Consider the following 23997-nt stretch of genomic DNA (forward strand, 5'->3'; position numbering starts at 1 on the left):
GCTGGGGTCATTTGAGCCCAGTACCCTTTCCTGCCATGGCAGGGGGTCAGACTTGATGATCTGCTCAGGTCCCTTCCAACCCTACTAACTATGAAACTACAATGAAGATTTTTTTGGCTGATACCCACGCCCGATTTTTAACTAGCCATATCAGCTGATACTGATCTGGCAACAACCTATATGCAGCCTGGCAGCATGGAGAGCAGCTCTCTGCAAGTCTGTGGGATGGAGAACGGATGTAGGGGGCAGATCAAGGCCCCCAAAGTGAGAGAGGGAGTGGGGCAGGTGCAGGTGCTGCCCAGCTAGGGCCCTGGGAATGGGGTGGAGCCATAGGCAGCTTGTCCAGGGGGTGGCTCCCACCGTTGTGCAGACCCCAGGGGAAGGCAAGGGGGGCATGAGCCCCCCATCCCATGAGAACTGTGCATAGGGTGAGGGTGGGCTGCCTGCTCAGGGCCAGGGGCTGTGCTAGCTTCTTCCAGGGGGTGGAGCAGGCAGCTGCTATGCTGGGAGGAGTGGCTTCAGGGTGGGATATAGCCTCCCCAACATCCTCCAGAGCGACACTTCTCAGAACGGCTGATAATGTTAATTTTCCTTTTGTCAATGCCAATCCAATATGCCACCAATACATTAGTGCACATTTATCCATAACACCATTGCTCCAAGGCAGCAAGGGTGACAGAGTTCCCAGGAACCTTACAGTGGTTGCAAGGAACCCCCAAATCCTTGCCAACCAGCCAAGGCTGTTCCCACAATCCCTGCAGAATGGGGACAATTCTGCTTGCTACCCACCACCCCAAAGGGACCAAAGCTGTTCCAGACACTTGTCCGGATGCTGGGGCCTTTAAAGAGCATGTGAGCAGCCTGGGAGGTTTTTTACAGGTTTTCAGCTCTTGGGTTGTACAAGAGCAGACAACACCAGTTTCCCCACCTGGGCAAACCCAGCCAAAGCAGCCCTGTCCCAATGGCCAATGAACAGCAACAGGGACATGGCAACCCACAAGCCTCCCTAACAGATGGGATGTCAGGGAACCAGTTTTCCTTCCCCCCTGCACGGCGGGAGAGGGAAGGGAGAAGAGTACCATGGTACAGTGTAATATAACACCTGGTCAGGTGTTAGGTTTGTCCTGACACAACAAAGAATTTGCCATTTGAAACGATAAGTTTTATCATGAATCCACCATTTTTTGGTGGATTGGCCATTTTTATCAAGGGAGAAATTCCTTTAACATCTAGCATGTTACTGTTTGTCATCGGAAACTAGCATATAATCCACAACAAATGTAATGTCTGGAGGAAGACCATTAAAATGCATACACTATTTGTTCTCCTCATGGTTTCAATTTCTGTTTTGTAGCAAGGAAGTTAGAAAAGGCCCATCTAGTTCTAGCAGCTGAACAAAACGATGAGTTCTTGAGGGACAGCACCACTCTAATCACACCAGTGACCAATGGATCTGGTTCTACGCTCTAATTTATAAACAACCCAAAACCAGACTCTGTGGTTCGACAAAAAGAGAGTGAGCTGGGGCACACAGCCATTAAAAACACATTGATAAGTGTGTGGTCAACTGGCTACGCTCTGGCCAACAGCTACAAAACAGTTTGTGTTATAACAAAATCCAGAGTACTCACTGCCTTAAAATAGTCTTTAGAATTCAGCTAAATGAAAACTAATTTTCAGTGAATCAGTAAAATAATATTGGCTATGCACTGACTGTGCTTTACCTTAAACTCGGTTCCCAGTATATACCCAAAAGAGGCAGCAGCGTTTTGGTTCAACTTGGCTTTGCAGCATATGTATAGATTGGGCAATACAGTGGGTCTTTTTGGCACTTATCTAACAGCTGATTGAATCAGCTCCCTTAAAAGCACCAAAAAGCCCTGCTGAAGTGCCTAGTCTATACAGACGCTCCAGAATCGCATCAAATTAATGTGCTGCTTCTTCTGGTAAAGAGCATGGTGGGGGGGTTCCCCACATCTGCAAACAGCCATTTATAAGATACAGATTGTGCCAACCAAATTTAGAGTTTCCATCTCACCAAAACATTTTTTAAAAAGCTATAGAAATATATGCATGCATAAAAACTAAACTTTGCACAGTGGAAGATTGACATTTTCAAAAATTAGCACCAGAATTCTTACTTTAAAATAAATTTGCTCGCAAGATAAAAGCAAGCAGATTAAATATTCACTTTAAAGTGAAGTCTGGCAAAGTTAAAATCCATTAGAAAAACACCCTATGTAAATGAAAATACTTCCCCAATTTTACCCAAAGACAAGGCCCTTTAAATTCCACAGTACACCAGATTTAAAATCAACAAAAATAATCCCTAATTTCTACATCTTGATATAATTAAATACCATGTTTACTTGAACAGAAGACAACCCTAATAATAAGACAACCCCCCAATAATTAATTTAAATATGGAAATTATACACTTGATACAATTTTCCAGGTATACAATCTAATTATTGGAGGTTTGCCTTGATTTTGCCCTCCTCCCACTGCTATAGCAGGGAAAATAAAACTGGGGAGTCAGGTAGCCCCAAGAAGCTGCTTTCCCCCCAGCTTTTTATCCTGGCAATGCCTTCCTCCTGTGTCAGATGCTGCTCTTCTGGAGCACACGGAAGCAAGGAGCACATTTGTAAGCAATAACCTTGAAACTAAACATGACTAGTTATTTGCATATAGTACCCATATACTTAGTTCATCAAGAACTGATGCATGTTACCTTTTTAAAAAAAAAATAAAAAACTGCTGCAGGTTTTAAGACAGGTACTCCATAAGCACATTGGCAAACTATGCATGATACTAATCCAAAGCCAAAGGCTTGTGATTTACTACATAGTTCAATGGGTTGGCCCCACCGGAGTCAACAGCATGTCAAGCCCTGGTGACCCCTCAGCCCAGCACTGCTCAGTATGAGTGTATGTACTCCAGATACTCCCCCACAAAGGACCGGCATGGTAATTAGCCCCTGCTCATGACTGAAACTAGGTGTTCTTGTCATGAGTCCTTCTCCACAAATTTATACTCAGATGAGATGTAGGGCAGCCTGGTCCAGCTTCACCTTATGGAAGGCAGGACCACACTACTCATGTGTACCAGGTTGAGAGAGGGGTGATAGAGGGATGCTGGGTGAACTATTTGGGGTCCCATTTCATGATGTTTGCAAAGCATTTAAGGCCAGTGAAAAAACAGGAAATCACTGGAAATGAGAAAGTCTTGGCTCAGCTCAGCTCTGAGAGTGAAAAATCAAAATTTCTGCAATGCCACGGCTCACCATGACATGGAAAAGAGTTGGTGTGTGTGTTATTCAGGTGAACTGCACTAACGCATCCTTGTGGTAGTTCCCGTCAGCATGTTTGTCTGGTATGGCTGTGTGTTTTATTGTCATGCTCAATGTTGGCTGCATTTAATCAACTTCATAGTTGGTTTCTATTGCTAAGAATATGCTGCTTCTGTCAGCGGGTTAATGTTAGACAATGTATTTAGTAAGATTTCCCCCAAATGGCCTGGGGGGAAATGTTACTTGTCTTATAATCACATACAAGAAAAAAATCTCTTTTGCATTTGTGTAAATGTGGCATCTATTCATTTATTTTTGCAACTAATTCAATGAACAACTTAAGTTGTCTCCAATACTTTATTGTGCTACACCCACCGAATTCTTGCATAGAGATATGACTAGCAAATCTCAAAGGAATTTACTGATTAACAACATTTTACATAAGGGAAAAGTCAGGAACAGGGGTGGAACTGAGTTGAGCACCATTTCCCAGCACATCAATAGCAGAGCGAGGAATAGAACCCAAGTCCCAGTCCAATGCTTGCTCCCTTAAATTCAGGCAGTGACATTCCTGGTCATCTTTAGGTTTTACTGTTCACAACCCTTTAAGTAAGCAAAGTCATTACCTTCCAGAGAAATTTCTCCAAGCTGTCTACAATTTTCAAAATTATATCATCATATAGGTTTATAATTTATTTATATTTTGGAGCCTTTTTAAACAACTATGTTACCATAAGAAACCCAATAATAGCGATTGAGAAGACAATTTAACACATCTAGATTTTTAAAAAATCTAGACACATCTAAGTCCAAAACTTCAAGTTTTTGCCCTACTAAAAACATAAAGATGTAAGAAAATTCACATAAAAATACACTGCATATAAATCCAACCAGGCAATATTAAGAAAAATCTCAAACTAAAATAAATCCAATACCTCAGGTGTTAATTTAGTTCCTCTAATTGCTTTCTTTTTGTCATCTTTAGCGTCTCTGCCTTGGGAGGAAGAACGACGTCTCCCTCTTGCTGGCCGGCCAGGAGACCGAGATCTTGATCTGCTCCCACCACGTCTAGAAGGAGAACTTGAATTGCTTTTCCTATGCTTAAATGCTGATACTGACTGAAAAAAAAAACAGGAAAAATTTCAAAGGTTATGACATGAAGGAGGAAAAAAGCTTCAGGTTCATTTTACCATCTTCGGTCTATAAATTAGACTTCTACACTACAGTCATTTTTCTGTTATTTGTTAAAATGCTTACATCATTGAAATTCATCTATCATCCCTAGTGACTTAATTGCTCAACTATCATCCCTAGTGACTTAATTGCAATGGAGACATGGAAATGCAAGCTTCCCTACTCAGCTAACATCATTCAAGGTTGATCTGGAGGAACAGCCTGCTTAATATTTAGCCTCATGTCTTCCATTTCTAGCTGAGTCCTGAGCAGTTGTACCAAGAGATATATTTGAATACTTCTCATCTTCACCATTATAAATTTGGTTGCAGTAGAGGCTACAGTGATATAGAAGTAAGAGATCTCTACCCTAGCAATAGCAAAAATCAAGGTGACTAGTAAGATCTGTCAACTATCTACCCTAGATTTTGAAGCAATGTTGACACTTTTGAGATCAGCAAGGTAGACAGTATTGCCTTGAGAAAACTTCCCATACACTCCAGAGAATAGTTGTGGGCAATGGTCTTCTGTCCTCAGCGCCCTCACATGGGAGTTCAACAGGGCTCCATTTTATTTCCCCTATTCAAGTGTACACAGGGCTTTTGGGAGGCAGTTACTACAACAGATTGAGAATGCTAGGAACTCCCACATCACTTTTTGTCTTAAGTGCAGCTACTGCAGTCAATGACTCCTTGCCGCATCAGATCATACAACCAGATTCATGTGCTGCCAAATCAGGCCCACAAGCCAACCCTGTGCCACTCATCTGGTCCACAAAGCCAGAAGACTAGGTACCACTGCACTATGCTATCTGTATTACCACCACCTCAAGCACAGAATTCCAAGTACTAATATATTGCTTGTGTTACAAACAGCTGAAGACAGACAATACATGTCTGGGAAAACCACTTCTTAGGCCTTTACGTGATCTTCTTTTGTAGAATACCTCCAAAAACGGAACCTTAGTATCTTAAGCAAACTATCATCAACTAAAAAGTATACACATCTAAAATGGTGCATCTATATAATACAGGCATACCTCGTTTTATTGCGCTTCACTTTATTGCGCTGCGCAGATATTGCATTTTTTACAAATTGAAGGTTTGTGGCAACCCTGCGTTGAGCAAGTCTATCGGCACCATTTTTCCATTGGTTAGCATTTTTTAGCAATAAAGTATTTTTTAATTAAGGTATGTACATTTTTTTTAGACATAATGCTATTGCACACTTAATAGACTACAGTACAGTGTAAACATAACTTTTATATGCACTGGGAAACAAAAAAATTCGTGTGACTCGCTTTATTGCGATATTCGCTTTATTGCGGTGGTCTGGAACCGAACCTGCAATATCTCCGAGGTATGCCTGTACTATAATTGGAAGCTTTATTTATCCAGTTTACTTAATATATTTGACAGTACTTTGAAGACAGTTCTAATGTTCTGCTGATATCAGTTACATTTCCTATGTCATGCACTTGCATGAAGACATCACATTCAAGAGAATCCCATATGCAGACTCTTCATAAAGGTGTTTGCCAGTATCAGCAAATGAAATAAATTTGAGAGATGAGAAACAGGTATGTGCAGAGAGAGTAAGAAGGATAGAGGCTGGTATAAATAAATATGTCGTCACTCTCACTATCCCCGAAGACCCTTCTAGTCAGTAAAGCAAAATATCACTAATAAAATATTTAAGACGACTTTAAATATCATGTCCCCCCTAATATAAACTTTTTTTTTTGGAGGGGGGGGGAAGGGCAGGGGAAGGAGACATGCTAATTGTTTTTATCAACACAAGCACAAATTAACAACGTTTTAGTTAATAGCTTTGTAAGCACTACCAAAACAGTTTAAAATAATAGGATCAAGTTTCTTAAAACTTTTAGGAACATTCTGAATTTCTTAACCAAGGTTTCAAACAAGAAACAGTGATTATTTATAAGCAATTACTTACAAACCAAAAACTATTCTACTATAGAGCAAGAATAAAGTTAGAGACACAGATTTACGGAGGACAAGTCCATTGGGAGTTATTAAACAGAACAAACGGGGATATATCCTCTGACATTCCTAAACCAATGATGTTTGATGCCAGGATAAGTCTGACAGGAGACATTCTAAACATGACAATTCATACACTCTCTTTCTAAAGCACCTACTACTCTGGAAGGAGGCAGATACTGGGCTAGATGAACTAATAGTTGGGTAACTATAAGAAGTGCCATACTGGGTCCAGACCATTATAAACTTAAGTTTGAGCTCTGAAGAAATCATTATAGTAGACTTTGATTCTAAACCCTGAAGGAATACTTACCTTTATATCACTTTCTTTCAACTCAAGCTCAGTTCCATCTTTGTATTTAACAGTATAAAGGTGAGTGAGGTCATCATAGCTAGTTATTTGTACTTCATAATACAAGACACTTCCAGGCCAACGACCCATCACCACATCACCATCACCAAATTTTCTGTGTGGCATTTTCCAAAATGAATCTTTAAAAAAAGAAAGAAAGAAAGAATAAAAACTTGCTTTCATTTCCATCACTCTTTAAATTACTGTACAGTATCACCATTGCAATAGTCTTTTTTTAACATAATATAGTTAACTTGTATATTCGATATATTACTTGCAGATACTAGAAAGACTTCAAAAACATTAACATTTCAAAAATATATCAAATATTCAAAAGCCAGGGAACTCCAAATTTGATTGCCTGTGAAATCTTTATTTGTGCCTACCCTCACCTTAAGCATGTCACCTGATTTTTAATTAGATGACTATGCACTATTTAGCCATAGGACACCTATCTACCTCTCAAGATGCATCCAACATGGGCAGAAAACAGGGTTCTTTACTGCAGGAGACTGCAGTGCCAGTATTAGCTGGCATGACTCAAGGCAACTGCTCCCTCACCCCCAGCCTAATTTTTAGACATATAAGGAGCCTCTCCCCCAACCATGATCCAACTGATCCAGAGCTGGACCCCGAGGGCCGAGTCCAATCTAGTCCCAGTCCCGATGTACCAAGTCCAACCCTGCCTGCTGACTCTGGGACCATACACTAAGTTGGACCTGGCCCATAGCTCCAAAACCAGTGTATGGTCCCAGACTTGGCATAGTCATCGTTCAGCTCTGGACCTAGCATGCTTGGTCAATCCTCAGGCCCCATCCACCACACAGGATGGGCAGTGGCCTTAACTCCCTAGTTGCTGCCACTCACCTCAAGAAAATGTTTTTTTTCCTTCAAGCTTCCCTTCAAAAAATCAAGGTACATACTATATACAGGGAATACAGGAAACCCTCGCCATTTGTGGTTTCAAATATTTAAACCCACGCTCTCTCCCCTGCATGTTCTCACCGGCTCTCACAGCTTCCACCACACTCTCCTTTTAGCTTTCACTAATTAACTGACTTGCAGCAGCAGTAATTGAGGGAGTGCGGCAGCAATTAACACTCATTGTGGATCATGAGCTCCTCCAAGCTCACTGATGGATCAATCTACTGCCCTGTTCCTGAGGAAGTTTTTTCTCTCAAAATTAGTCTTCAGTGGGTCCATCCAGCCCACTCCTCTTCACTCTTCCCTCCCCCGCTGCCACCAGCATGCGTGGTGTCTGCAGGAGCTCTGCGCTTGGTGCCGCTGGGCTCCCGCCACCAGGCTCCTAACGTATTTGCGGATTTCACCATTCATGGGGATCTCTGGAACATACTCCCCACAAATGATGAGGGTCTCCTGTACTATGTGCAAAGGTATATAGTGTATTCTATCCTTGCTTTTGCTGCAGTGCAATTGCAGTCAAGTCACTTAAATATTTTACAAGCTCTACCTCTGTGTTCTTTGCTTTTGGGTGCCCAACTTAATACCACAGGGTACAAATTTCCAGAAACTCTATGCATTTGCCACTGCAACTGAAGTCAATTGGAACTGTACTTGGACATTATAAAGTATTACAAAATACAAAGAACTGAAAAATCAGATTTTTCATCTAAAAAGGGCACCTACGATTAGTGAATAATTCCATTCTTAATTTCAGTACCTCAGTTCCTCCTCCATAAAACAGAAATAACATAACCACCTTGCATCATGTAGGGAAAAAAATAATTTGGTTTATTAACATTTACAAAACATTAAGATAATACAAGACACTCTGCCAAAGCCCCCCACCAATGCTGAACTGGAGGCAAGTTGTTTCACCCACAGCTTGAATAGGTTGCCAGTTCCTGATCTAGCCTGTACTTTAATGAGGCAAAAGTTTCTGTAGGGGAAAAAGTACACAATGATGTAATTAAAGACTATTACGATGCAATGTTCAACAAAAGGCCATGAAGTAAGGTTTCACAGGCAACCTTAATTTCTTTTTTATTTCTTAGCTTTTGATATTGTTTTAAAGTGTGTGTAGTTTTAAAACGCAAAAAAAAATTTCCCAGAAACAAAATCCTCACACAAGTTTCACCAAGATTTCATCATCTTGACACCCACTCAAAAACAGAACACTGAACCTCTGACTTCTGCCACTGGGGTTAACAGAAATGGGTCACTGTCCTCCATGTGGACCTGCGCTACCAGGAGATGTTACACATACTTCACCAGCCAGCTTCCCAGACATTTGCCCATAAAAGGAATGCTTGGCAGAGGCTAATCCAGAGAGGTTGTAATGGTGCAGCTGAACCCCCAACCCTTCTCTCTCACCTTTTTTCGATCACAGTGCACTGCAGGAGCCTCTAGGGACTTTAAGCCCCTAAAGCAGGTGAAAATCCCCCTTCCCTTCCCCTTAATGTTCAGAGGCACATTTCCTTCAGGTGCTCCTCCTTTCCCCCACTGCCCCAGGGAGGAAGGAAGTTCTAGAGCCACTTCTGCCCAAGTGGCTCTGATTTCAAGACTTTAAAAAGTTGTCAAAGGCTCCTGTGGCACCCACCCCCACAAGGGGTGGGGAGGTAGAAGAGGTGGGGGAGAAGGAGATGGGAAGCAGGGAGTTGCAGCCATCCCTGCAGCGTGGGGTGCTGCTCCAGCACCCCCTTTGGGAAATCCTAGATCTGCCCCTGATGTTTGGATTCCATTTCATGCTCTACAGGGAAGCCTGCTATTTGGGATCCAGACTTTCTACCCATTTCCCACTTCCAAGCAAAAAACTGCCCTGTCCTCCACCCAGAGCCAACCCGAGCAGGGTGTGGGGCCTGGGGCAAATCAACCTATGCGGGGCCCCACCCCTGCCCTGATCCCATGAGCAAGCAGCTGGATGGGAAGCTGGCAGTACAGAGTTGCCACGGCTGGTCTGCAAGGCCCCCAAAGCGCAATGCCTGAGGCAGCGGCCCCAGTTTGCCCCCTTCCCCAGTCCCAGGCTTCCTATCCAGAACTTCCTTGGTCAATTTTTTTAAATGTCATGTATGTTAGCCATATCAGTTCCAAATTCCACTGACTGAGCAGAGCTGTGTGGTGCTACCACTGGCAAGTATCCCCTCTCTCAGTTTCAACAGTCCTGGGTTTCAGATAGTCCCAAATCCATGGTAGGCATCCTATGTTCAAGCCCCAACACCAGAGGCGTTGGGATTCAGATGCCCCCTAATTTCATTTGCCCCTAGCCAAAGGCCATAGAAGCAAGCTAAGAGCAATCCCCTGCTACCATAAAATGTGTAGCCGAAATCCTCCCACTGGGAGGCTACAGTAGACTCTCATAGGGGTGCCTGCCCACAGTGCAATGGACAGGTCTCCACCCTCAACTACACCAAGTAATTCAAAGTAGAGAAGAAGGGCATCTTCCCTTCCAGGTACAGTAAAAACACCCAGACCAACACCAGTATTATGGTGTCTCAACTTCTTGCTCAGTAAGTCACTGGTTCCTCCCTCCCATCTCTTGTCCTATCTATCTTATGTCTCACTTTCAAATTGGCTCCCAGACAAGTTCTCCCTGGCTCAGCTTAATTCTTCCAGCCTCTGTCTCAATTCTACAGCCCACCTTGGTCATTTGTCTCCCCATCGCTCATCCTCCTAGACCTAATCCCCCAGACTGTGGGGGATATCCAGAAAAAATAAAAACAGATTTGTGTCTTAAAAATATAATCTTCTTTAAGTATTATATTTGAGTTTAAAACCATGCATTTCAAGCAGCAAGCTCACCATAAACTAACAGTTTAAGTATACAGCTCTGAAATTTTTTAGTAAAGCAGGAGGTATCAATTATTGTGGCCTACATATGTACACTGGGTACTCTTTATCTGTAACTGCATACCCATGAAATTTTATTCAACATGCTTCAAGGCATGTTTTTGTCACCAGATCCCCAAATATTTGGTACATTGGTTCCTCAGGCTGTTCTAAAAGAACTGTTAACTGACTTCACATACTTGAAGTCCTATTTATTTGAAGGTATAAGGCTGATTTTCTGTATTCCCCTACCACTCAACCATTTCAATGAGAGTTCAGAAACCAAAGCTGATGATAACTCAAAAGGACTGAGTAATGCTCGACTAAGCTGTGGATGCTCCATAAATTGAGCACAATCTAAAGTTTCAGACCCAGTTGGAAGGAAAAACTGCCACTGAGTTGCTGGCTGACCCATTAGTGAAGTAACCCAGAGACAATGAAGTCCTACATAAGAGGACACCTTTTCCCCTCCATTAGCCAGGATAGAAAGTGGCAGGAAAACACTAGCTTGCAGTTTTCAATGCAAGAGTCCTACCATCAAAATTATATTCATAAACAGCTAAAGCTTTACCGCAACACTGCTGCTCTAGTGATGAAGAAGCTACAACCCTTTTTCCACAAGAACACTAAAAATGCTTCCAAAAATACTATTCTTCATTATTCTTCAATAGCCCATCTCTCTAACAGGACAGATGTATACATCTAAAAGGAGAAAAAATAACCTAAAGAAATAGCCACTCCTGTCTAAAAGAGTTGGGAAGCGCTCCAAAGGAACCCCCTTAGAGTTTAGAGGCCAAACTCTGAAGAGCTGAACACTGATGCATCATGCTGTGCACCAGAAAAGGAAGCCATCTGCCCATAAGAAAAGGCAAATAAAAGCACGGGGATAAGGAAGAAACTGCCAACTGTTCTACTAGATATAGCTACCGATATATAAGGGAGAACTTCGACATTCATCCAATAAGAATGAGCTATAAAGAACAATTTTAGGATCACTGTTATTTATATATAATTTATCTGACCGCTTATCTTACAAAGGCAATGCAAACTGGCATCTACCATCATGTGAACATCACTTGACTAAACAGTAAAACAATGTAGTTAGAGCTTCAGCATTCAAAGCATTTCCCTCCGGCTACTGCTCTGACTTGGTGGTACTAGAGGAGCTGCACTTCTATATGCACTTGCTCCATGTTCTCTGGTGGCTGATCTTCACACTGTACTTCGTATTTTAGAAACTGGCACTTTCAGAACAGGAACTGTGCCCCACAGGCTGCACAGTAAGATGTAGTCCAAGTGCTGCTTAAAAGCAAGTAAATAATACTGTATCCATCCTTTAGAAAAAAGCCTTTTCTAATACTAAATTCATAACACAAAGGGACTCTCACATCCCGCTCTTTAAACAGTTGCCGGGTATTGTGAAGAATCTACTTCATTTCAAAGCTGGACACATCTAAGTTTTTGTAGGACTGGGGGGCTTAGTAGTAAACAATCATCCCTTCCATGCTAGCGTCAAATGATGGCAAGAAAAACAACAGACCTGATCATGACAGCAGCCTACTGCTTGCATAAATAATGCCATAGTGTAATTGTGTAAATGTCAAAAATGTGCTCATTAGAGATTCAATAAGGCACAACTTTAAAAAAAAAAAACCCAAGTAATGGCCTTCTTTTAAATTTCTGTTCAGGACAGTACAATACTCTTTTAATATTATTAAGTCACGTTATAAATGTTTATATATCCTTTAAAGCAGTTATAAAGTCTGAGAGCAGAATATGTTTGAAACTAAAAACTTTAAAAGGCATGTGGCAAAAAACAGCAACATTTTTACTGGAATGCCAAATCTCTTTTGCTTGTAAATATGGATGGATGAACCAGTCTAGTAAAGGTGTGACTAACACACAAGGAGTCAGCAAAGACTCTCTGGTGCCACACAGAAAGACATGTTAGCAAACTGGCGAGAAATAAAGCAGCGAGGACTTCTTCAGGTGATTTCTGTTATTGTTCCAACTACACAGTTGGTCCTGTCAGACCAGATTATGAATGCAACACCTGCGATGAGTATTATTTACTACTCAGCCCCAATTCTATAAAAACATAGCCATGCCCAACTTTGACACAGACTACATCATTCCCAGCACATGACCAGGAGACCCGGGGCAAAGTTGGAAAACCCGAGGAAGAACACCTTACACTCGCAAGCCTGTCCAACTCTGGGCCCTACTACACATGCCAATTAAAGCTAGATAGAAACCAGCTACGCAACAACTTCAGAGTTGGTCGGCACGTTTTAAAGCTAGCAGCCTCCTTTTAATTGTGCGATCCTTACTTGGCACCTGTGGCTGGCCTCAATGTATTACACAATTCACTAGTTATAGAAAACCATAGAAAATGTGTGTTGGAAGGGACCACAGGGGGTCACATCTAATGCAACCCCCTTGTTCGCAGCAGGGCGATCGCAAGCTGCATCATCCCAGCCAAGGCTTCGTCTAGCTCTTCTCCCCACCTCCCACGGGGCGGAGGCTGCCCCTCCCCCCGGGCCGCGGCGCCTAAAGGGCCAAACAAAGCGGGCGGGAAGCGGAGCCCCGGGCAGGGGAGGAGGCGGCCGAGGCCCAGCCCCCGGGACGAGGAGCAGCGCCTGAGCACTGCGCAGGCCGCAGAGGGCAGAGGGAGGCGATTGGCCGCTCCCCCCCGCCGGGAGGCGGGGGTAGGGGTACGGGTGGGGGAGGGGAGAGGAGCCCGCCGCTCACCTGCGCCGCCGCCACCTGCGTGAGGAGCCGGAGCCGGAGCCGGAGCCGGCGGAGCGCACACTGAGCAGCACCAAACAACCGCCCAGAGCGACGGTTAGGGGCGCGCGCGCGACGTCCCGGGCCCGGCCCCGCCCTCCCCGCGGGCCGCCCAGCGCTAAGCACCGCTATTGGCCCACGCGCCGGTTTGAATAGCTCGGCGCTACACGGGATTGGCTAGCAGCCGGGGCTGAGGGACGTGATTGGCTGGGAGGAGGTGGCGCGTTCCACCCTCTCGCAGCCCCCGGCACCCCGCCTACTCCGCCCCCGCTGCACCGGTCGCAGCCCGCGAGCCCGCCCGCCTGCCTGCAGCTCCCCGTGGTCCGCGCGCACGCTCAGGACTCCAGCCCGGGGAGCCAGGCGGGCAGGTTGAGGGGAACAGAAAGTAGGGCGGCCGAACGGGCGGGCAGCGGATAGAGCAGTAGGTGGGGCAGAGGGAGACAACTGGCCGCTCCCCTGATCCAGGGAGTGGAAAGAGCGGCGGACGGGCAGGGAGCAGACGGCAGAGCAGCAGACGAGGTAGAAAGCAACAGAGGAAGTAATGAGCAGAAAGCGGGGCAGCAGACAAGGCAGGAAGTAGGAGACCACATGGGGCAGGGAGCAGATAACAGCGGGGGGGAAGGGATGGGAGCAGCACATGGGAAGGATGTGGGGCTAACCTACTAGATAGCCTGACCCCACTGGATGCAGAACCCAAGAGGCCATACCTCAGGGGTGTCCAACCTTTTTGAATGTGAGGCCGGATCATGAACTTTTTATCATCCAGTGGGCCCGGAGCCATATTAAAAGGCCTCACAGGAAGTGGTATCACATCAGGGAATTATGTCACGTGACCTTTGACACGAATGAAGGTCTCAAGAATATGTGAAAGGGTCACAGCAAACTTTAAAAGTGGGTTCTCCTTTAAAGGAGAAAAACATAACTGGCTTTTCTCTTGTGGACTGGCAGAGTTCCAGCCTGCAAGGGGCTACTTGGGCCCCCGATGCCCCACACACTGGGGTCTGGAGGTACGAGCAGTGAGGAACACTGGGTTGGGACTGTGAAAGGCAGGGACCCCCCCCCCACACACACAGGTGCCAGGAGCCCACAGTCACCAGCCTGGCTCCAGGGGAGGCGCCGTCTTTCCGGCCCAACCCTGGCCAGGCAGAGGCAGACGACAAGGGCGAGCCCGGCCTCCATAGGTCCACATCGACGCACCAGGCTGGAGGGGGCCAGGGCCGGGCGGCACCTCGGGGCACAGCGAGCACAGGCTCCACCTGAGCCCGGGGCCATGCAGCACAGCCAATGCCGACAGCCCAGCGGAAGGAGGCACCTGCTCACACCACTCCGCCTCTGTCTCCACCACCGACCCGGGGCCAGGCAGCCAAGCTGAGCTGCCTCATCTATGGGCGGGGAGTAGCGAGTCGCTCAGGCTGGGAAGCAGTGGCTTCCCCAAGTGGTGCTGGGGATGGGAGGAGGCGGACCAGGTCTGCACTCCTCTTCCCACACGCACTGCATGGGCAATGTCAAGCTGACACGGTGCATGAGAACCTTGTCCCTTCCCCAGCCCTTCAGCAACCATTAGGAAGCTGCTGGGGGCGGGAACAAAAGTAAACAGTGTTTACTTCCATTTCCCGTTGCAGCACGGTGGGCCACAGAAAATGCCTTGGCAGGCCACATGGCAGCCCATGGGCTGTATGTTGGACAAGCCTGCCTTACCTAAATCAACCAGGCAGTCACCCTGGGCTTTTTTTTACCTCAAGTTAAACAAGCAAACAGGAAATGAGTGGCAGTATGGTAACAAGCACAAGCCACAGCTGAGGTTAGAGCCTGGGTCAACAACTCTTTATCTTGTTAAGACTGGAGGCAGCCCTCTGTAACTTTTGTGAATCGGGGGGCATCCCATTTGAAAAAACGAATGTATTTATTAGAGTGCTTACCTCCTCAGAGGGGATGGAGGAGCAGCCAGGCAAGGAGAGCATCAGCCTGCCTGTATCTGTATCACCTCAAAGGATCTGGCAGCACTCTGGCTGAAAATCACTGTTCTGGATGGTGGCCAGAAATTTTCCCACAACTTTCACATTTAAAGATGATTGTACTAGAAACACCCAGTTCCTGCCTATACTCCAACTACAAAGGTTTCATTTGATGGCAGCAACATTGACAACGTAGGCAAGACGGCATCAAATAACCGAGTACTTCTGTCTGTAGGCTCATGGGCCAACTAGCAGAAAATATTTAGTCCCTATGCCCAGACTAAATTTTGAGATTGCTAGTTATTATTGTTAAAATGGGAAAAGACCCAAACTAGGTGGTAAATGCAGGCCAATTCATGAGTTGTTTTTAAAAATTAAGATCAAAGCCTTGGTATTTGACCCAGCCTCCAAGGAACAAACAGTTAAAACATGGAAATAAACCATTATTTCCATCTTCAAAAAGAAAGAAAGAAACTTATTTCATCTTTCTTTTACAGGTGAGGGTGGTCACATATAGGCATGATACATTGAGAAATATAGTTATACTAGTTTCATTTTAAGACATTTTTGCTAAGTACATGCAACTAATAATAACAGTTAGAACTTTTTACCCTAGGATCAAAAGTTAATTCTATAAAAAGTAAAGTAACCTTTTAAAAAATAGTATTAGAAGCTAGATGAGAATCCTTAGGGTCTATCACTCCACGGAGCACAAACATCTTTGAATGAAACAGTGGATTATACTAAACATTATTAAATAAGGAATACAATTATAAATACAATTTATTAAAAATTTACAATAATGTTTTGGTCCCCTTTGCCACAGCTTTACCACAAGAGTACATTAGAGTAACTGGAAAATTTTGTAATCAGGAAGCCTAAGCAATGTTGTTTCTTTTAATCATCTCTGCAGAAGTACATTGTGAAAAAGACAGCAAAATGTACTGGGTAACCTGCATTTTATTTATTACCTGTAATTAAGCAACCCTCTTACACACATACATGCACACACACTTCTGCCTTTAAATTGAATTAAAATGCTGTTCCAAGTATTTGCAGAAAACCCTACGTCCTTTCTGCATCTAGAAATATTGCAGTCAACTGCAGTAGAAGCTCTGCTCCTTTGACTTGCTAAAGAGTTTAAGACGCTTGTCTGGGCTCACATGGAGTCCATTTGCTAACCTAACCAATATTTTACCTCTATAGCCAGACTGCCAAGGAGGCTACACTTTTAATTTTACTTATTTAGTTTATGCACACAAACAGTAGTGCCAATTTCAGTCATCCAAAACAAGGAGCTAGGCTTCCAAGCAATTATGTGTGTCAGGTTTTAAAAAAAGAAATTAAAAAAAATCAGAGATTCACTTTCTGACTAAGTCTTTATTTTTTACATGTTGAAGTTTACATTTAAAAAAAAACACAAATCAAGATTCTAACCTAATCTTGGATGCTGGAGTTTTACAAAATACAGAAAATAACAATAACAAAGCACATGATAAAAATCCCAAAAATTAGCAAAAATGACAGACTGAACTTCACTGAGACATGTCATTAGGAATAAAGTAGTATAGTATAAGCGTCATGTTGCAAATATAGTTGATACATAATTCAACACTTTCACTCCCCTGCCAATAAACCATACCTACATCCCATAAAAAACAGTATATATGTGCAACTGACTAATCAACATTTAAAGTTGCCCCCTTTGACTATAAAAACTAATTTTACATTGTATGAGCTATATGCTTAATACCCAATGTGCTTTGTGATTATTATAGTTGAACACAAAATAATTCCTTTTAAACTCAAAGAGTTGCTAGAAAAAGTTTACTTTTACAAAAATTCACACTAGTAAAGTTTGAATTCTTTAGCACTAACAGAAAGTAAATACAGAGGTCATATTCACTTTCGTATTCAAATTTCTATTCAGAAAAGTTTTCTACTTTCCAGGCCTCCAGTTCTGCGAAAACCTAGGTGCAAACAGTAGCACACTAGAATAGTGAATTAATATTTACGTTATCAGATCATCCTATGCATCACTTTATTTTCCAATACCTATGTTGTTGAGATGCTTTAAATTAAAATCAGTCACACTACAGAACTACAGTAGTGTCACAGAACTGTCAGAATACAGGTTTTTAAACAAACCAGTTAGAATGCTTGAGTTTTAATCCTATTAAGATATTATTCTTTTTCAGTTTCATTAGATACCATGTAGCTGCACAGAACAGTGCAACTATAGCACATTTCTGACCTCAAGTGGAGATTTTATTTCTGAACTGTTCATTCTTTTTCCTATATAAATCAGCTATATAGAGTTTACTTTCAATAGGACATCTTGTACTTTTTAACAAATGTAAGACTTGGAGGGAACCAGCTTAATCTTACTAGTAAGGCATACACTTAATGTAAAATGTGGAGATTTCCAGTTCCAATCTCATTTGGAGAATAAATGTTTCAAAGTAATTCTTTTAGAGACTTGTCAGACCTGGAGTAGAGAACTAGTCCTCTGGCAGAATTTTATAGGTCATTCAATTCTACATTGTCAATTAACCTGCTGATATAGATGTTAAATAGTTATTTCAAAGAGTAATCTGAGGCGATCCAATTGTTAAAGGGACATCAGGAACTTGACATCTTGCAAGTCACAGCAACTAACACACATTTCCCAGAGTCCCACTGCAAATGTATATGGTTTTACATTCGTATTTTTTTTTAGGTTTCTCTTGTTCTTTCTCCTGTTGCTGTGTAAACAATTGTGCAAATCACAAAGCCTGTTTGGGAAAATCAACAGACTGAAACAAAAAGTTTTTCCACCTTCAGTCTTTAATTCTGATATTTTCAGGTATTAATTGCAGGTAAACATTTCTAGACAGACATGACTCTTGTGTCCGTGTCCCCACTCTGATTCTGCAAGGTGCCAAAAGTACTTTCACAGCCCATGCTTCCAAAGCAGCATCGCCTCTGACATTTTCTCCTATGCCTTCCCTAGCCCATGAAAAACTACTCAGAATTTAGAGGGAACCCACCTACAGTGTTGAGCTAGTGATCATTAACCATGAGAGTGATCCACAGTTGAGGGGATAGAGAGAAGCAGAACAGAAAGTAGGCCGTTTCTCCATCCTTCTGCAAGGACAAGGGAAATGCCTCTACAGAAGAATGCTTTAAAAGTAAAGTAGAAACAATGGATCCTAAAATCTCCCCAGCACATGCAGTTTGCCAAAGGCTGTGCCTGAGGGTAAAGAGGAAATGCTGAAGTGGTGGACTGTGTCAGGAATTTCATATAGTTGTTACATCTGTGTTCGGGAGGCTGCACTGGTTTCCTGTGCACATCTAAGAGTAATTCAACATTTTGTTTGTAATCTGTAAAACTCTACAAAAAGGGGATCCTATTTTAGGTACTATCCCCACAAACAGTCAAGTAAAGATATCTGAGATAGCTTTAAACAAGCTAATTTGAATGCTAGAACCAGGCTAAATTTACCCACTTCTCAGGCAGGTTTTGCAGACTGTGTAAAGCTTTATGCTGTTGTAGCTAGACTGCTTTCAGCACCCAAACTAGCTTAGGTATTGTAAGATTACATCAGTCTGCAATGCGCATACAAGCATGTGAGCAAGGCAAAGTTCACAGGTATAAGTCCCTTTGACGTATGTTACACTGCTAATGTGCATGGGAGAAGAATCGGGGTCTTTACCAACTTCTCCTCCCTACCTTAGGCAGCCACCCAAACCAGAGACCAGCAGACACTCTTAGTTAACACCCCCAAAATGTACAGCTCAGAAACTGATGGCAATTTGTCTGCTAAACCTTCCACAGCTCCAAAGCTACCTTCCTTTGTCCGCCAGAGCCCAAGTTTAATGAGCTTCATTACATCCTCACCTGTTTGCCGTGCTCTTGCCTAGGCACCTATAACCGCAGCTTTGAGTCTTGACTGCCAAATTGTTTGGAGATAGTTTTAGTTCTTGCTATTTATGGTGGTGATTGCAAGCTAGTCTGGGTATTGGCATTCATCTGTAATAGATTAGAAATATAAATTAATATTAGTAGAGTTATTAGTGCACTGTCAGGGTGGTGGAAATGGCATGCATACATCTTTCTCTAGTTCCAGAGCCCTCAGATGAGGACTGTTTCAGAAGGATTAAATATGTGGCATATCAGGGAATGCTGACTTTTCTCCACTTGCAATGTTTCTTGGCTCTTACAGTACATCATAAACTTCACCAATTAACATCCAGGAAACTCAGCTTACATTTTTCTTTCCTATCTCTTTCTTCCAGTCTACTTGTTTTTGTGTATGACTGACAAGATTAAGATACACCTGTTTTCAAAGTATTTTCATTTATATTAATACATCTGTTACGGACAGTGGAACAGCAGAACCTCCTTAAGACTGCCTCTTGTCTTCATGGCACAACCTTAAGAAGAATTTAACTCTTCTTCATTTGCCAGTTATCAATGTGTAAGCCAACTATCTTTTCCCCTTTTTGAAAATGATGAAGGACGGTCACTGTACAGCTCTGTCTACAAAGCTGATAATGATAGTATTATCATCTTTCTATCATCATTGTTACATGTGGAAAAGGGAATTAACCTTTTAATTGACCAAGCAAAGCAAAAACCTAAACTGAATAGCAATCCACTGTCTGCTTACCTTCTGAAAGAGTTTCAGATTTTGGTTCTCACATACTAACACAGTCAAGATGTTGCAATATGGACTTACAGTTCCCAAAGAGGAATACTGAAATACATTAACAAAACATAACATTTTCCTGGTGGAAGGAAGTGGAGTATAAGACCTTTCAGAAATATTTGTTGTTTTTCAGGATCTAAATTACTTGGCAGCATGTTGACTTGAAAAATTACTAGCATAGTACAAAATTAAAAAAAAAGACTTGTAATTCATATGTGACAGACTGGCCGGTGGGCTCACCACCAGTCCAGTTTGTTAATTCGAACCTGAAATGGCTCAGGATGATTGGTGGAGCATTTCCACCGATCAGGAGGAGGCAAGAAGCAAGCTTGCCCTGCCCTGCCCTGCCGCGAGGAAGAGAAGAGGACCCCAGGAGGAACTAACCACTTAGACTTTCCTGTTAGTCTGTTTTCAATCTGGGGGTGGAGACACCAGAAGGATAAAAGCCCATGTGCCCAGCACATTCAATGAGGAATGATAAGGTGGGCTTGAGAAGAGCTGGTGGAGCCGACTAATGGGGCGGAGCAGTTGGCCCAGAAGTGGCATGAAGTCACCTTTGCTGAGTGGGAGACAACAAGTGTCTGCTCCCAGCCCTGCTGTGGAAAAAGTGAGTTGTGGTGTCAGTGCGCAGAGGATCCAGAGAGCAGAAGGGAACCACAGCTGCACAAGGCAGTGCAGGTCCCCCAGTATTGAATCCTATTACAGGCAGTCCTCAACTTAAAACGTTTCAAGTTACAATGATCAGCACTTACAACATTTATAAATTGACATCCTGTTTTGACTTTCTGATGTCAGTTTCAACATTATGACATTTGATCTGATGCCACACCATGCCATGGCAGGGAACAAGTTCACTGTATCTCCCATCTCCCTGGAGAACATCTGTCCAAACTTCCTTGGACACTCCCTTTAAGAAAACAGACAAGACTGCAGAAAAACCTGCAGCCAAGACTCCTAAGAAGACTCCAGCCAAGAACCCTTGAAAAAGTCCAACCAAGAGCCCTTCAAAAAGTCCAGGAAAGTCACCTCAAAGAAGTCCTTCCAAATCAATACGATCACTATTTAAAATATAACTAGGGCTGTGCAAAACAGCACTGTTTCATTTCAACTTCTATTTTGCCGTTTCGAAGGGACAGTGTTTCAGTTCATTATTTCATTTTGTTTCAAAGCATTGTTCCATTTCGTTTTGTCAAAGCTGTTTTGACATTTCACCTATAGGCTATAATGGGGAATCATGAAAGTGCCTATTACCTTGTCATTTCTTGCCTGATTCAGATGAAAATTGCAGGGATGGTAGCCCCTTCTGAGAGCATAAAGCCTGCCAAGTTTCATGGAGATGGATATAGGGGTTTCTGGAAAACTGCACCTCAAGCTGCTGAAGGCAAAACTGGCGTCACTTTCTGGCAGCGGCAGCCTCCTGTCATCCCATGTGCAGATCTGGGGGCCTACGCCCCAGGAGGGCTCTGAAGTTGGGCCAGACTCCTCCCAGGGGTGTGCGTCCCCAGATCTGCATGCAGGATGACAGGAGGCTGCCGCTGCCTCCTGGGACCAGCACTGGGCACAGCCTGTGCCCAACACTAGGAAGACTGGTGCTGCCGCTGGCCCCAGGCAGTGGCAGCAGCCTCCTGTCATCCCACATGCAGATCTGGCAGCCCACACCCCCAGGAGGAATCTGGCAATGCTGGGAGGGCAAGCTGAGCTCCATGGGTCTCCCACTGCTGGGCTTAAGCTCCATAGGGCTGGCAGAGCTGCTTGGAGTGCACCCCTGGTGAGCACAGCCTGGCAGCAGGAGGCTCCGTAGCCCCATGGAGCTGAGCCTGGTGGCAGAAGGTGGGGGACAGCCACTGGCTCAGCTCCATGGGGCTACAGAGCCTCCTGCTATATAAAACCTATATATAGCCTATTTACACCCAATAATGTTTACTATTTATAGGTTTAATTTTACAGTGCAGTGTCTATAAATATATAAAACACGTGTGGTGCATGCATATGTATACATACATACACACACCCCTATCTATCTATATACATACACACACACTTTATATGTTTATAGACACTGCACTGTAAAATTAAACCTGTAAAGAGTTAAGCATTATTGGGTGTCCCTGATCTCTGCTCTGCAGGGGAGGGAGGTGGGCTGGCCGGAAGCTAGGCAGTCATGCTCCCATAGCACACACATACCGGCTAACATCCCTTCAGTTGAATAGGGGGTACCAGCCACATACCACCTGGGCTACACATATTTAAAGGACTGATAGTTTTGTACTTCATTATTAACTAAAACACTGCCAACAAAAGAGATGTCTTTTGGGAGAAAACATGCTCTTGTACTTAGAGACAAAACAAAAAGGCAGGTTATCTAGTTGTGCTCTGACTCACTGTGTAATGCTGGGCAAGCAATAGAGTCATACACTGAACATAAAAGTAAGCAAGTTTTCCTTACTCAAGCAAAACTGTTCAGTCACACAGCATCTGATCCTCACCCACTCTGTACTGTGGTGTCATCATTTGAAGGTAGGGATAACATTTCCTAATTCTGCAGGCCGCACATGTAGACATTGAGACTTTACTGCAGAGCTAATTAGGCAGCCCTGCAGTAAACATATCATGTAGATGCGCCCAGTAGCACTTCCTTGAAGGCTCAGGAATTCATCCACACAAAGTAAGTTTTAGTGTAAACTTAATGCTGCAGGAAATCTAGCAGCACTTTGTGCAAAGACAATACCCAGGAAACACCCAAGCATAGCATACATACAACTGAAGTGTTTTAGAGCTTCCCACTACAACAAATGCAACCTGAACTTTGGGGAATGCAAATTCAGAACTGAGCTCTCTGGTTTAAGGTCTCACCCCTTGTACAAATTAACTACTTGTTCAGAATTGTCCCCCTGACAGACTGAAAAAATTCAGCACTGTGTCTAAAGAATTAAACCAGATCACACAGCAACCTGTACAGAAAACTGCCTTGTTAGTTGGTAGGAAAACAGCTGCCCCAGGGGCTTTTTCAGCAATAGTTTTACCTCCCCTTCCTTGTCTTTTACCCTATGCATTCATTTCTTTAGCTTATGAAAGGGAAAAAGGCATAGGAATAGAAGATGAAGGAAATTTTCATGACATGGCAACTTTCAGCTGCTAATGAGAGAACATGAAAGGAGAACCCACTCCTACAAGAAGCCTATGTTTTATTGGGCTTAAGTAAATGAAGGCTGGGAAAAAATCCCTCAGCAGACCCCACTCCATCCTGCATAATGAAATAGCAGCTGCAGCCTCCCTGAAAACTGGGGCAGGGGGTACTTTAGAGACACTGGCCTCATTTCTATACTGAGGATTTCACCCCCAGGTAGCTAGCCACTAAAGTGGCTGCACTTGCACAAATCCCTGATGCAAAAAGGCTAAGCTGTTATAAAACAGTTTGCTTCTCTGTGTTTCTACAGTGCCCCACACAATGGGGGCCCCTTAGGCAACATCATAATAAGTACGAACAACAGTATCTCACCTCTGCAGGTATTGAGCTCCTTGGCCACTTGTACACATGATGGGAGTTTAGTCCCCTAGATTGAAATGATGGGTTTTTAACTGCAACAATTAAAAACCCACCATTTCAATTTAGGGCCTTCTGTCAGTGTTACAGTGAGGGGCATGATCCTCCCCCACAGCAGAGCCTGCCTACATCTCCTGTGGCCAGGAGGCAAGTTGTCAGCAGGTCAAGTGGCCCCTAAGCTACAGGGAGCCCTGGTCCTTCCCTCCACAGTGGCAGTGCCCCCCAGGACCACCTGGATGGGCTGCTAGCAGGGTCACCCATGTGGGTGGTTAGCAGATGGGTGCTGCCCCACCCCCCAGGCAGCACCCAGCCCAATCCAACTGTTCCCTGAGCCTGAGATGGACCAGCACCCACCTGCTAGCTGCCTGCCTGGGCAGCCCCAAGGGGTGCCACCAACACAGAAGGAAGTACCAGGGC

General features: G+C 43.8%; 1 protein-coding gene across 2 annotated transcripts in view; it reads right to left on the minus strand.

The window, feature by feature from the left end:
* Nucleotides 1–13463, minus strand: part of LBR (lamin B receptor) — a 31514-nt gene extending 18051 nt beyond the window's left edge. For both annotated transcript variants that reach the window (XM_019549545.1, XM_019549544.1), the window contains exons 1-3: nt 13355–13463; nt 6779–6957; nt 4225–4407 (exon numbers count right to left, since the gene is read on the minus strand). In XM_019549545.1, the coding sequence (XP_019405090.1) occupies nt 4225–4407; nt 6779–6943 (348 nt within the window). In that variant the 5' untranslated portion in view covers nt 6944–6957; nt 13355–13463. The remainder of the gene's footprint in view (nt 1–4224; nt 4408–6778; nt 6958–13354) is intronic.
* Nucleotides 13464–23997: the final 10534 nt, after the last annotated feature.

Source organism: Crocodylus porosus, unplaced genomic scaffold (genome assembly GCF_001723895.1).
Source record: "Crocodylus porosus isolate Cpor-Errol unplaced genomic scaffold, CroPor_comp1, whole genome shotgun sequence".
Lineage (NCBI taxonomy): Eukaryota > Metazoa > Chordata > Crocodylia > Crocodylidae > Crocodylus > Crocodylus porosus.